The sequence below is a fragment of the Bison bison genome, unplaced genomic scaffold (genome assembly GCF_000754665.1).
Source record: "Bison bison bison isolate TAMUID 2011002044 unplaced genomic scaffold, Bison_UMD1.0 scf7180017864036, whole genome shotgun sequence".
Taxonomy (NCBI): domain Eukaryota; kingdom Metazoa; phylum Chordata; class Mammalia; order Artiodactyla; family Bovidae; genus Bison; species Bison bison.
Window position 1 is genome coordinate 4,892,287 of NW_011494608.1, and position 15,116 is coordinate 4,907,402.

The 15,116-nt window shown below is 48.7% G+C and overlaps 1 protein-coding gene across 1 annotated transcript in view; it reads right to left on the reverse strand.

The window, feature by feature from the left end:
- Positions 1 to 15,116, reverse strand: part of COL22A1 (collagen, type XXII, alpha 1) — a 226,139-nt gene that overhangs the window by 199,452 nt on the left and 11,571 nt on the right. The window contains exons 2-3 of the mRNA XM_010834806.1: positions 3,829 to 3,991; positions 31 to 239 (exon numbers count right to left, since the gene is read on the reverse strand). Of these exons, the coding sequence (XP_010833108.1) occupies positions 31 to 239; positions 3,829 to 3,946 (327 nt within the window). The 5' untranslated portion in view covers positions 3,947 to 3,991. The remainder of the gene's footprint in view (positions 1 to 30; positions 240 to 3,828; positions 3,992 to 15,116) is intronic.

Here is a 15,116-nt window from a genome sequence, read left to right on the forward strand (position 1 = left end):
GTAGGCCAGCTGCCGCGCCGCCGCGCGCACCGCAGCCCGCGAGCCGAAGCGGCCCAGCTCGAAGGCTGTGGCCGGGCGGTCGCTGTAGCGCACCACGCCCACCCGCGTGCGCTCCGGGCCCACCTCGAACGTGTCCACCAGGTTGGCCACCCACTGCCGGACCTTCTCAAAGTTCTCTTTGCCCACGCTCGAGGAGGAGTCCAGCACGAACACCAGGTCATAGTGGACAGTTTTGCAACCTACAGGGGCAACGGGAAAGGCAGGGTCCTTGCAGGGGGCTGGAAGCGTGGTCATCTGGGTCCCCCAGACCTGCCTCCAGGCCCCGCCCGCTCCGCGGGGTGAAGCGAGGCTGGGCTGCCGCCTTAAAGCCCCAACCTTGGTTCCCTAAAGGCTATCTGATGGGGAGTCTCCCCAAGATTGCTGTGAAGTTCACCTGACTACGTATATAGTTAATATGTACACTCACATATATATATAGTGAATAACATATAAGTATATATTATATACTATAGATAATTATATATACAGTCTACATGTATTTATACAAGTGAATAACATAATTATATATTATATATTATGTACTGTGTATAAGCATATATGATTATATATAGGTTACAGATATATCCATGTAAGTGCATAACAGTCATGTAACAGTGCTGACTACTGTTGTCAGTTTCTTTAACTCCTCCTACTATGTTGGTTCAAAAGTGACTTCATTGTCTTTCAGACCTGCAAAAGGCAATCCAAAAAATCTTCAAATGCTCATATTTCCATCTGGGCAGAGATAACTACTGCTAACCCACGGTGTATTTATCTATGCTGTTGGCAGAAGCGGGCCTGTACCCGTGGCACTGATATATAAGCTGGTTCCCAGCATCCAGTGATAGGCCAGGAGCCCATTTCCAGTGTGATAATGCTGGTTTCCATGGCTGCAGAGATTCCGCCACAGGGATGAACATAATTTATTTAGCCAGTCCTCTCCTGTCAGAGAGTTAAACAGTTCACAGTGTCTCACTATTAGAAATCATATAAAATGGATTGCATTCATATATTTTAGAAAGTCTACGGTGCTTTATAAAAATAGGCTCATATCTTTACAAATATAAACTTTATATAAGCTATATGACACTTTTGATTAAATAAAATGCAGCACTATAATTTATTTCTGATCCACAGGGCAACCCTGTGCAGAGAGCTTGCTGGTCCCCATTTTACAGTTAGATAATAGGAAGAAAAGTGTTTTCTAAACTTCAAAGTGCTGCCCAAGTAGACAGGGGAATCATCAAAATGCCCTTGCCTCGATTTTTCCAGAATCTGAGTCTTGGCCATGACAACGGGAGCAGCGGATCAGGCTTCTGGAAATACCTGGCACAGACAGTTGATCAGTGAAAATAAATTTTTTTTTTTTTTAAAAAAGAGAGATCTCACTGTGTTAAAACGTCCAGTTGGCAAAAGTAAAAAATATTGACTGTGGTGGCCAGTGAGGATATAAGGAGAATGCCTTTATGGGCTCAAGGAGTGAGTCTGGGGTTTGTCACCCCCATCCTCAGAGCCCTAAAAGCCTTGTATCTTTGAATCCGCCAATTCCAGATTCAGTGATTTACTTAAAGAAAACCAGCAGATAAATAGAAAGGGCAAAAGTAAAGCTGTAAGGAAGTTCATGGCAGCATTGCCAAGCAAAATCCCGGAGCCTGCCTTCATGGGTACGCATAAGGACCACTTAAATAATATTCCGCCTGCATCATTCAATGGAATGCTAGGCGGCCACCACAGTGATGGCCGTATTTACCAACGTGGATACACCTTCCACTCTACCATTGCCACATTTACCAATGTGGATACATTTTTCACTCTATCATCTATCACTAGGTATGAAAAGCATGTGTGTGTGTGTCTGTGTGTGCATGTGCATGTACACAACTGCGTATTGAGGACAGAAGCTACGAAAAGAACCATTGCTTCTTTCTGGCAAGCAGAGCCATGAGCGAATTGTATTACCTTGTAGTTCTATGTAGTCCTGATCTTGCATTTACACAATACACAATGCATTAAGTTCAAAAATAATATAGCTAGGTATATTTAAACACACACGCACACATCCTCATCCCACCCTGCTCCAGTGCTCCCCTTGAATTTTCCACGTCTACCTTCCCCTCTAGTTTTTTAAAATCCAAGTCCAATCGGCTGAGAAGCCGAGGTGAACCCCTGCCTTCGCAGAACGGATCCCCTAACAGGATCAGAGCTTTTGAAGTGTGTTTGCCCAGATGTGTGCACTCAGAGAAAACTCCTGGGGAGTTTTTGCCCTGGACACAAAGGTCATCCTTTTGCCTTTGGGACCATGATGTCCAAGCCTGATCAGGGTGATTGCTGCCCACGGCTCTAACCCTTGAGGTAATGTGGTTGCAGGCGGCAGAAGGTTCACTCGTGCGGGAGGCCTCACCACGGGGCCACTTTCTCTGGAGGCCAGGGCACAGGTGCGGTTGCAGGAAGGTGAGAATGAAGGGCAATGAGGCGGGAGGGGCCCTGGTTTCTGGCTTCGGTCCTGCCACTCACAGGGGCCCTGTGACCCCACAGACTGCTTTCCACTCCATGAAATGGGGGTGGAGACAGAAGGTCCTCGGGCCTTCCCACTTCTGAATTTGATAATCCTGGTGCCAACTGGGCACTTGCAGCTGTCCTGGGGGCACAGAAATCTCCTCGGAAGGCCCGTGTTCCCCACACGGAAAACAAGATGTCCACACTCATCACTGTCTGTCTAGCTACCCCAGCTTTGTGAGTCGCAGGCAGAATAGACCCTTGTAAAGTGATGGAGAAACACAAGCCTTGGGGGGTTGTTGTTTGTTTTTCCTCTTCTTTGGAGGGCCCAGATAAACAGCCTGACTCTAGCTCAACCCTGCCCATTCGTTCAACCTCACAGTGGGTGGGGCATGGGGGGGGGGGCTCTCTTTTTTTTTTTTTCAATGTTTTAAAAAAATCAAAGCATAGTTGATTTACAATATTGTGTTATTTTCAGGGCTTAGAGCAAAGTGATCTGCTTATGCATATTTATGTATCAATCTATAGTCTTTTTAAAAATTCTTTTCCATTATAAGTCACTACAAGATCCTGAATATAGTCCCCTGGACTGCACAGTAAATCCTTGCGGTTTACGTAGTTTTTATCCAATACTGTGCATCTTGTCTGTAAAATGGGGCAGCATTTCACACCCAGCCATCCAGCGGCAGTTCTCTCCCTGAGACCAGGTCCAGCTGTGTACCGCAGACCTGGCATGCAGGCTCGGGGCTGGGTGCCGTGACAGCCCAAGCCGCTCCCGTCCCTGACTCCTTCCCCAGGTCTCCCACGGACCATGACTCCTCCCAGGAGGCCCTCGGACAGGTGGGCAAGCCGTTCTGTCACTTCTCACCTCTCCCGCCCGGGCTGTTTCTGCTCCTAACTTCCCCACTTTCTGGCCGCTCACTGTCCCGTCCACCCCTTTAGGCTGGACTCCAGGGCACTCAGTGCCCCTTGGGCTGTGGCCCAAGGTCCTCTCAGGAACCAGATGAGGCAGCAGGACGCTAACCCCACTGCTGTCCCCACACCATGTATGTGGTCAACAGAGACACAGCCTCAACACGTTGTATGATCGACCTCAGATGTGTGTTCACTCTCACACACGTGTACACGCCCCAGTGGCATGGCTGATTATGACTCACACTGGCTGGGGGACAGTGGACACCACACCTGGGATGACCCACACTCTCACACCCCCTGGCACTAGCTCACCCCCGGCCCACACCCACACACACATGGACACACACCCACTGCTCTGTATTCCGCCTATGGCCCTACCTGCCCTCTGGGCCTGACAGCTGCGGTCCCCGCTCCAAAGCAGCAGCATCCACAGGAGGCCGGCCACGACGCTCCCTCTCAGGTGGCCCATGGCTCTCTCGTGCTTGGGAACCAGCATTTCTTGGCCAGGAAGAGACACCGTGAGGGTCTACTGGAACATGTCCTGTGTGGAGAAAGAACATCTTTACAGGAGGGCCCTTGAGCTAAGAAGCTGCAGAAGTAACCTCTGGACCCCCTCAGGGGAGGAATTCCCCAGACCCAGCCTCCCAACCCTCTTCACTGCTGAGACTCAACTTTTCACACAGCCAAAGGTGTGACTTTCTAAGATCAAAGCTCAGTGTTACCTCCTGTTCCCTGATTCATCCATCTCTCCGGTCCCCATCCATCCATTAGCAGATGCAAATTAATTAAGAACCCGCAGGCCTCCTGTTATCTGCTCCCTAAGGCTCTGACCTGTGACACTAACGTCATTATTCTGATCGTATTTTCTACTTTTAGACATTAATAGGCTGCTTTATTTGTTTAGCATGTCACAAGAGGACATCTCTTTGCCCATACTCAGCTATTTTCTTACAATAGATTTGTAGGAAAACACTTGGGGCGTCCGTCCTATGGGTTTTGAAAGGGCCCTGGTAAGAACTGTCAAACTGCTTTGCAAAAAGGCTGCCCTGTTTTCACTGCCCCCAGCAGTGTCAGAGTGCATGTGTGGGTGCCCCTCTCACTGCGTACCTGGCCACACAGATTGGCACCATTCCTTTGATCTTGGCTAACTCAACATCCCTTCTTGCTTTCAATGCATTTCTTTGATCCATTGAGGTTTATTAGCTAAATGATTTCCCATTTTGTGTATTTTATTTTCACGTGGATGGCCATTTCAAAAACTGTTTGTCATTGAGAACACCAAGATCCAGGTAAAGGAAACTGCTTATAGATGTTACCATTCATTTATTCACTCACAAATATTTGCCAGTGGCCCTCATGTGACAGGTTCTGAGGGCAGGCAGATGAATGTCACCAAATCCATACTCACGGACACCTGGGAGACAGGTAAGACATAGGCCCAGGCAAGGTAGGCTCAATGACACTGAGAGAGGGAAGGGGGTGTTTATGGGGGCTCAGGAACAGGAGGGGGATTGTCCTGTGACCATTTCAGGAGAAGGTGAGATGATAGTTACCACGTGTAAGAAACCCTAAAAACTCACAAAAAGCCATTAGAACCAATAAACAAACTCAGCAAAGTTGCAGAATGAAAAAAAAAACAACATTCAAAAATCTGCTGTATTTCTGTCCAGGAGCAATGAACAATCCATAGAGAAATTAAGGAAAAGAATTTTATTTACAACAGCATCAAAAAATAGCATAAAATACTTAGGAATAAACTGAACCAAGGAGGTGCAAGACTTGTACACTGAAAACCACAAGTCACTGCTGAACGGAATTAAAGAAAGGCCTAAATACGCAGTAAGACATCTTCTGTTACTGCTTTATGGTTATAGGGTTTCTGTCTGGGGTGATGAAAATGTTCCAGAAATAGTGCTGATGTTTATATAATATCTGAATGAACCTGATGCTACTGAGTCACACACTTAAAATGGTAAATGTTATGTTATATACTTTTGATTACAATAAACCTTATAAATGATGTCCATATCCTTATCTCTGTGAATATGTTATGCTACATAGCAAGGAAGAATGACAGATACAGGTGGAATTAAGATTGCAAATCATGACTTCCTTGGTGGGCCAGTGGTTAAGAATTTGTCTTCCAACACCAGGGACATGGATTCAATCCCTGGTTGAGGAATGAAGATCCCACATGCCACAGGGCAACTAAATCTGTGTGCCACAACTGCTGAGCCCACACACATAGCTAGAGAGGCTGTGCGCTGCAACTGGAGAAGCCTACACACCGCAGCAAAGACCCAGGACAGCCAATAAATACATAAGGAAATGAAAAAAAACAATAAGTTAATGCTAAAAAAAAAACAAAAACACATAGCTAATCGCCTGACCTTAAAATATGGAGATAACCTGGAGTATCTGGGTAGGCTCCATGTAATCACAAGGATCTTTACAAAAGGAAGAATCTGGGTCAGAACACAGAGAGATGGCAACCTAAGAAAGACTTGCTCAGCCATTGTTGGCTCTGAGGACAGAGAAAGGGTCCACGAGCCAAGGAATGCAAGTGACCTCTGGAAGCTGGAAGAGGCAAGGACTGAATTCTCCCCTCTGGACTTCGAAGGGGACAGCCCTGCCAACCCCTTAATTTTAGCCCAGTAAGACCCATTTTGGAATTCTGATCTTGAGCACTTTAAGATAATAAATCTGCATTGCTTAAATTGTTCTATGATTTGTCACAGCATCCACAGGACACTTAATTCAGATGACAGTTTAGGGGAATGGAGGGCCCAGTGGATCCTGGGGCATACTGAGTGGTCCCTCCTGGCAACTTCCCACCCTCCCTTTCTCTTCACCTACCATCTACAAATGTTTGTCCAGGCATTTTTCTCTGGACTAAATCAAGTCCCCCCCAAATTCACGTGTTGAAACCTCAATCCCAAGTGTGATGGTGTTTGGAAGCGGGGTCGTTGGAAACTGTGTGTGTGGTAGTTGCTCAGTTGTGTCTGACTCTTTGCGACCCATGGACTGTAGCCCTCTGTCCATGGGATTCTCCAGGCAAGAATCCTGGACTGGGTTGCCATGCCCTCCTTCAGGGGATCTTCCCAACCCAGGGATCGAACCCAGGTCTCCTTCACTGTAGGCAGATTTTTTATGGGCTGAGTCACCTGGGAAGCCCCTTTTGGAAGATACTTAGGTTTAGATGAGGTCATGAGGTTGTGTTCACCACGATAAATTAGTGTCCTTATAAGAAGAAGAGATCTCAGGAGTGGTTCTCTCTAGTGAGGGTGGACTGGTTGGCCTAACTGTGAAACAGGCAGCAGATTCTGTAACAGCCCAGGAGCATCCCCACACTGGGCTGAGGACTGCCTGACCCCACATCCCAGGCTGCAGGTCAGCACGCTCAGTCCTCTCACAGCTCCATCACCCACCAGCACCACTAAGAGAAAAGCAGCTTCGGTCGATGGGGTCAGATGTAGATTGGGGCAGACCTCGCCAGGAGGTCAGGAGGCAGAGCCTCAACCCAGAGTGCCTGGTGGTGCAAATCTCCGTCAATCACCAACTCTGCAATCTCAGAGAGCGACCTAAACTTTCTGCGCCTTAGCATCCTCACTGAGGAGTGAGATACGAACAAACCACCTTACAGGGTTGCTGCAAGGGGATTAAACAAGAAAACTGCAAGTAAGGGCTTCCCCGGTGACCCAGCGGTTAAGAATCCACCTGCCAATGCAGGGGACACAGGTTTGATCCCTGCTCCGGGAAGATCCCACATGCTACAAGGCAACTGAGCCCATGTGCACAACTACTGAGCCAGCACCCTAGAGCCAGAGAGCCACAGCTGCTGAGCCCGTGCACCTAGAGCCTGCGCTCTGCAACAGGAGAAGCCACTGCAATGAGAAGCCAGCCCACAGCAACTAGAGAGCAGCCCCCACTCACTGCAGCTAGAGAAAGCTGGTGCAGTGACAAAGACTCAGTGAAAGCAAAAACAAACCTTAAAAAAAAGAAACCTGCAAGTAAAGCCTTAGCACAACCTTAAGGCCATGTCAGTAGCAGAAGCCAGGGCAGGGACTCCGACCACACGTGCTTCTTCAGCCCATCACCATCCTGTGCACGTGTGCATGCTATGCCACTTCAGCCGTGTCCAACTCTTTGTGACCCTGTGGACTGCAGCCCTCCAGGCTCCTCTGTCCATGGGATCCTCCAGGAAAGAATCCTGGAGTGGGTTGCCATGCCCTCCTCCAGGGGATCTTCCCGACTCAGGGACTGGACCTGTGTCTTTTACTTCTACCTGCATTGGCAGGTGGGTTCTTTACCACTAGCGCCACCTGGGAAGCCCAAGGGTCCCTTACCTGGGTAAAACCCGGCGTCACTGGAGAGCCTCCACGCTGCACATATCATAGGTCCCATCTCTAGAACAGCACCATGGTGTGGACACCTGCATCCCCCATTCACAGGCCAGCAAGCCAAGGCTGACAAGCAGGGAGATGCCCCCAGCACACCCAGCTGGTGAAGGGTAGAGCTGCATGTGAAAGCAGGTCCACAGGACTCAGAAATAACTATTCCTTAGGCAATGGCACCCCGCTCCAGTACTCTTTCCATGGGAAAATCCCATGGATGGAGGAGCCTGGTAGGCTGCAGTCCATGGGGTCACTAAGAGTCGGGCATGGCTGAGCGACCTCACTTTCACTTTTTACTTTCATGCATTGGAGAAGGAAATGACAACCCACTCCAGTGTTCTTGCCTGGAGAATCCCAGGGACGGGGGAACCTGGTGGGCTGCCGTCTCTGGGGTCGAACAGAGTCAGACATGACGGAATCGACTTAGCAGCGGCAGCAACACAGCAAGCTCCCCCAGGGCCAGTCTGTGCTGAGCTCTGTCCCGGTGAATATGTGTGGAGTTGAAAATTCAGTCTTGCTGTCTGGTCCTCTAAAGAAAAGGCTGGGGAAATGTGTGTGCTGCAAGCCAGGCCCCTTTTAGCAACATCTTCTCTGCAAGGCAGTACTGCGAGCCCCACCCTCCTGAAGACAAATCTGGGATCAGGGAGCACAGACAATTTTGCTAGGCACCCAGGCCAGTAAAGTCGGAGCTGGACCTGCTGTCAGGCCTGAATGACCAAAATCCACACTCTCCAACACTCACCTTTTTAACATATATCACATGCTTACTAAACGCCAAGAGTCATTTGCAGGACTTGATACATAATAACTCATTTAATCTGGAAGGCAGGTATCATGAGACCCATTTTACAGATTAAGAAACTGAGGCACAAAGGGCTCAGGAACCTGCCCCTGACACACACCCAGTAGCCGGGATTTAGTCCCAGGCAAACACAGGCGCATAGGTATAATCAAGCATAACAGGGCTTCTCAGGATGTTGGGATCTGGCTGGAGAAACCCTTCTTTCTTAAGCACAGAGACAACATGGATATAGCCAAAACCAAGTCGTGCATCCTCCAGAGGACAGAGAAGGGTCTTCTCTGGTTGTTGTGTGATGGATTCCATTAAGTGATTTCCAAACATTGAACCATCCTTGCATGCCTGGGATACACTCTGTTTGGCCATGACCTAGAACTCCCTTTATTCACTGTCATATTTATTTGCTAATATCTTGTTGAGAGTTTTTGCGTTGAGTCTCACGAGAGATATTGGTGTGCCATTTTCTCTTCTCGAATGCCTTTATTTGGGATTAGGATCATGTTGGCATCACAGAATGAGATAGGAAATGTTCCCTGTACTTCTGTCTTCTGGAAGATGTTGTAGGGAAGAGAATGAATGAGTGTTCATAGCAAAATGCCCATGAGGAGGCAGGCTAGGTAAGGCACCATTATGCTCAGGAGCCACTAAATGAGCATCGCATCTCCATCAAAAGAGGGGATCACCCCTACTCCATAGGGGATGCTGTGAGGGTTCCATGAAGTCGTTTCTACAAAGCATGCTGCAGAGATACTGGCACAGACCAGGGACACAGCCACTGTACCTGGTGAGATCTGTGTGCCCTGCTTCCCCACCAGCAAGCATGGGTACCACGATTCTACTTCTCTCACCAGCTCTGTCTAGGACTTGGCTGCCAAGTGGGCACGACGCAGGCCACACCCTGTCCCTAGGAGGCAGGGCTATGCCATTAGTCTCCAAAAAGTCCAGCAATTAATTTACTGAGCTGAGTTCCTTCCACGAGCCAGCCCATCGCCATAGTAACCAGCCTTCCCTATTCAGGGACTCAGAGGTGGGGGAGAAAAGACACTGAGCAGAAGACAATTTAGAGGGAGAAAATGAGATCTGGCACATCGCGAGGCAGCCTGGACAAAGTGCGAGCTCTGCCTGCTGCAGAGGGTCTGGCCGCTGCCCACGGAGGGTGGAGACTGCGTGGAGTGAGGCACCGCGGATGTGTTGCTGGGGCGACGGACGAAGCTCTGGGCAGGAATCTGGTGGAGACAGGAAAGCCTGGCGTGGCTGTGTCCAGGACACTGAGCCGGGTCCTTCTGAGCCTCTGCTGTGCTGTCTGATGAAGACCGCACTTGCAGGGGCAGAAGGGCAGAGGGAGCTGGCTGGCTTCTGTCTCTATGGAAGCCCAAGAGGCCAGCTGCCTGGAGAGTGCTGGGGAGCCTGCCTCCTGGATTCAAGACCTGCAAAAGTCCTCCTCAGTCACCACAGACCGAGCACCTTCAGGGCCATTGACTATTCCTGCAGCAGCTGGCACAATGACAGAGCTTCTGTTTAGAACCCTGTGTTCAGAGTCCAGTTCTGCCTGTGACTCACTGTGCAAACCAGGGAAGTCACTTAACCTCTCTGGACCTCAAACCATTCACGTATAACACCTATGTCACAGGCCAGTATTAACTGCGTAGGGGTCCCAGGCCTTTGATGTCTAACTATTCCCCAATTCAGTTATGCCCTGAAGGCAGGTCAGGTACTTACTAAGTGCCAGGCGCACAGAACAGGACACTGTCCAAGAAGCTTCAGACCTAATAGTGGACGCAGATAAGCAATTAGATGCTTCCATTTCTGTAGGGTCAGTGCTCTGATAGCACTTGACTTAGGCCTGAGAGTCAGGGAAGGCTTTCTGGAGGAGCTTACACCTGAGCGGAGTCGGGAAAGATGGGTGGAGAGCAGGCAGGGAGATAAGGGTTGTCTTCACCAGGAATAGCCCGCCTCCCTTCCAGGATCACTTATGAGCAATAAGTAAAGTATTTAGATGAGGAAGTAAAAGCAATGATGAAAATTCAGGCTGGACCAGAAGGCCAGAATCCATGTTAATAAAGGCAGTCAAAGGACTTGGTCAGTAACCTAGTAAAAGGGGTCAGACTTTGCCCTTGGAAGCAGTGGATGTCCTCATGCAAGGGAGTGACCTATATTAGTGCAATTTCAAAAACCCTATTGAGAAGGATGGATGGAGCAGAAGTACCAACAAGGAGGTCAGTGCAACATCCAAAGAGAGATGCTGATAATCTTTCCTAAGACAGTAAGGAGGTCAAGTGGTCCTTGGGCTTCCCTGGTGGTTCAGACGGTAAAGAATCTGCCTGCAATGTAGGAGACTAGGGTTCGATCCCTGGGTCGGGAAGATCCCCTGGAGGAGGGCACGGCAACTCACTCCAGTATGGACAGAGGAGCCTGGCACACTACTGTCCATGGGGTTGCAAAGGGTCAGATACGCTGAGCAACTAACGCTAACATTTTCAAGTGGCCCAGCTGCAGATCCCATGGTACCAGACTTCCAGTTTGAACATCTGGGAGCCAGGCACTGAGTGGGGTGGGGGCGATAAGCAGGACATAGTGAGTGAGTCTGAGTCGCCTGGAAGACACCCGGGTGGAGAAGTCAAAGACATCTGAGTCTAGCTCAGAAGAGACAATGGGGCAGGAGACCCTCCTGGAAAAGTGAAGAGGGAGCGGAGGACAGAGCCCTTAGGGAAAGCAGTGTGCAGCCAGGGTGGGGGCAGGCAGAGGAACCAAGTGCCCGCCCCCTGCCCTGCTGACACAGCGTCGGCCTCACGGTCAACTACCGCACTTAGTCTCAGAAGTGCTAGGGTGCTTCTGTGCCGCTGCTTTGCTTCCCACGATCCAATGTTTTCCTGTGACTTTCATGGTGGAGAACCCTCTGTGGTGCACTTCCAACTATAGACAAACAAACAAAATCTTCAAGAGAATAAAAAGATACGTCATAGATCAGGAGAAAATATTTGCAAAAGATACATCTGATAAAGAACAGTTCTCCAAAATAAACCCAAAACCCTTAAAACTCAGCAATAGGAAAACAACCTGATTTTAAAAATAAGCTGAGGTTCTTAACAGACCCCTCACCAAAGAAGATATACAGAGGGAAAACAAGCACACGGGAAGATATTCCATATCACCTGTCATCGGGGAGATGCAAATTCAAGCAGCAGCGAGACACCCCTCCACACCTGTTAAAACGGTCCAAAGACTGACAACACCGAATGCAGGCGAGACTGTGGCCCAACGAGAACCCTCAGTCATTGCTGGTGGGAGCGCAGAATGGCGCGGCCACTTTGGAGGACACTCTGGTGCTTTCTTACGAAACTAAACACATTCTTACCATGTGATCCAGCAGCCACCCTCCTTGGTATTTATCTAAAGGAACTGAAGCCTTAGGTCCACACAAAAACCTGCACACGGATGTTTATAGAACTTTATGTATAACTTCCAAGACGCAGAAGCAACCAAGATGCCCTTCAGCAAGTGAATCAATAAATAAACTGTGGTCCATCCAGACAATGGAAGATTATGCATCACTACAAAGAAATGAGCCAGCTAGCCATGGAAAGACCTGGAGGAACCTTAAATGCATATTACGACGTGAAAGAAGCCAATCTGAAAAGGCTACATGCAGTATGGTTCCAACTCTGTGCCATTATGAAAAAGGCCGAACTATGGAGACAATAAAAAGATCAGTGGTTTCCAAGAGTGTGTCGGGGGTGAGGGGAGGGAGGGATGAACAGGCAGAGCACAGAGGATTTTTAGGGCAGTGAAAATACATGTCCAAACCCACAGTATGACAGCTGGTTCAACAGGTTATGCGATAACAGATGTGGTGAACGTACAGTGGCATGAACGATGTAAACAGTAGCCAGAGCCATGCTGTGGTTTCACTTGAATTGTTTTATCTCCTCACAACAAGCTGACCAAATGGCGGTTAGAATCCAGGAATCTCAAACTCAGGAAAGTTAACACATGTGTCTCAAATCATACACCCAGGAACATGCAGAACTAGAATTCAGCCGTAGACAGATACCATCAGTAACCACAGAGGACTGCTCCCTGCCCTCTACAGAACGAAAGCACTAGCTGATGTCTCATAGAAGAGGAGGAAACAAGGGAACTCGGGACTTTAGGAGTCTAGTTCTAATTACCAGCAAGAACACCCACCCAGCCCTCCTTCTACTCAGACATTGAAAGACTCACATGGAATCAGCTTAAACCCCAGGCTACCAAAATGCAGGATCAGTTTCATTGCAGGGGATGGAAACAGAATGAGAAATGTGCTTTGCTAACCTCCTTCTTTGTGCTGTGGAATTCAAAAATATTTCCTATCAGTTCTTTTTATCAAGAGACCAGATGCCAGTCGCGTTTCTCTGCCAGTTGCTAAAAACTGTGAATGAAACTCAAGCCACGGCATCTCTGGAAACTCTGCTGGAGTTTCCGGGAAGAGAGGCGTGTTTCTGATAGAGATGCTAGGTTTGGAGTTGTGGAGGGCCATTTGCCATGACCCGGGGGTGGGGGAATCCTGATGGAGAAGGAAGCCACCCATTGAGGGGAACGAGATGAGTTTTGTCGCTTGAGCACCTTAGCCCAGTGTTGCCCAAAGTCCACAAGCACTCAGAGCTTTTGTGTTGGGGATAAATATTTCTCCAGCCCCATTTTTTAAAAAATCTAAGCCAGTCTGACTGGGCTTCTTTCACTTCCAAACCACAGACAGGCCTTGGACTTTATATGGCTCTGCAGATAATGGCTCCATCTTGCGCTCACCCAGGCCCTTCCAAGTGCCCTCCCCAGCCCGGGTCCTTAATCTCCTTCCTTGCTCTGTGTCTTTTCCCCTCTTCCCCTCCTTTCATGTTTGATTGACAACTCAGCTTAGACTGGCTTTCCCAGAATCCTTTTCCAAGGGCTGACTTCCAAAGTCCATCCAGATACCGCACCCCTGCATCCTTCCTGGGCCAATGGGGCGGCACAGAGAAGGATGCCTTCCCTTGAGAGAGCCCCACCATCCACACCAGAAACCACTCAAGGCCGGTGATGGCTCTGTGAGTCTGTGCAAACATCCGACAGCTGCCGTAACCCTGTTCTTCTCTCTTTCATGTTCAGTACTGAATTCTTCTTGATTTTGTTCTTTATTTTCTGTCTCCACCGCCCCACCCCAAATAGACTGTCTCAGTTCATTTTACAAGAGACTGTCTCCGATTACAGGGTCCTGAGGACACAGAGAGATATTTCTGTTTAACTTATTTTGAGTAGCGTCTGGTCTGATGAAGCAATGCATATAAATAGTGCTGCAGTGCCCACTCTGATTTGGGAGGTGCCGACCCAGTAGAGTCCTCATTTTGGGGGGGAAGGACAGTGAGGAGTCTTAAGCGGTGTCCCCCGCTGCCAATCTCAGCTCTCAGCCCCGGTGAGAGCTGAGATTGGCAGTCAACAGAGAGCCACGGGCCGTGGGGCCAGACAGACTGGAGTTCGGTTCCCGGGTCCAGCACTTGTCAGGTTTGCTCCATGATCTCAGCTACTGTCTAAGCTTCCGCGCCTCGTCTGTAACAAGGGGATTAGCCTGCCCCATCAGCTTATGGGAAGGATTAGGGTCCCTACCACAGTGCCCGGTTGCCAGTCAATTAAAAAAAAACAAAAAAAGCTATGAGCACTCAATTAAAGGAAGTCACCAGAGAGCCCTTTCTAGCACTTGTTTCAAGTCAACAGTACCTTCTGTACCACCACATGAGACCTCTGTCTGAGAGAGTGGTCTACTCCAAACTCCCCCACTGCCCCATGCTTGAGGCAGAGGAACCAGAGACCAAATTGCCAACATCCGCTGGATCCTCAAAAAAGCAAGAGAGTTCCAGAAAAACATCTATTTCTGCTTTACTGACTATGCCAAAGCCTTTGACTGTGTGGATCACAACAAACTGTGGAAAATTTTGAAAGAGATGGGAACGCTAGACCACCTGACCTGCCTCTTGAGAAATCTGTATGCAGGTCAGGAAGCAATAGTTAGAACTGGACATGGAACAACAGACTGGTTCCAAATAGGATAAGGAGTATGTCAAGGCTATATATTGTCACCCTGCTTATTTAACTTATATGCAGAGTACATCATGCAAAATGCTGGGCTGGATGAAGCACAAGCTGGAATCAAGATTGCTGGGAGAAATATCAATAACCTCAGACATGCAGATGACACCACCCTTATGGCAGAAAGCGAAGAAGAACTAAAGAGCCTCTTGATAAAAGTGAAAGAGGAGAGTGGAAAAGTTGGCTTAATGCTCAACATTCAGAAAACGAAGATCATGGCATCTGGTCCCATCACTTCATGGGATATAGATGGGGAAACAGTGGAAACAGTGGTTGACTTTATTTGGGGGGGGCTCCAAAATCACTGCAGATGGTGACTGCAGCCATGAAATTAAAAAACACTTACTCCTTTGAAGAAAAGTTATGACCAACCTAGA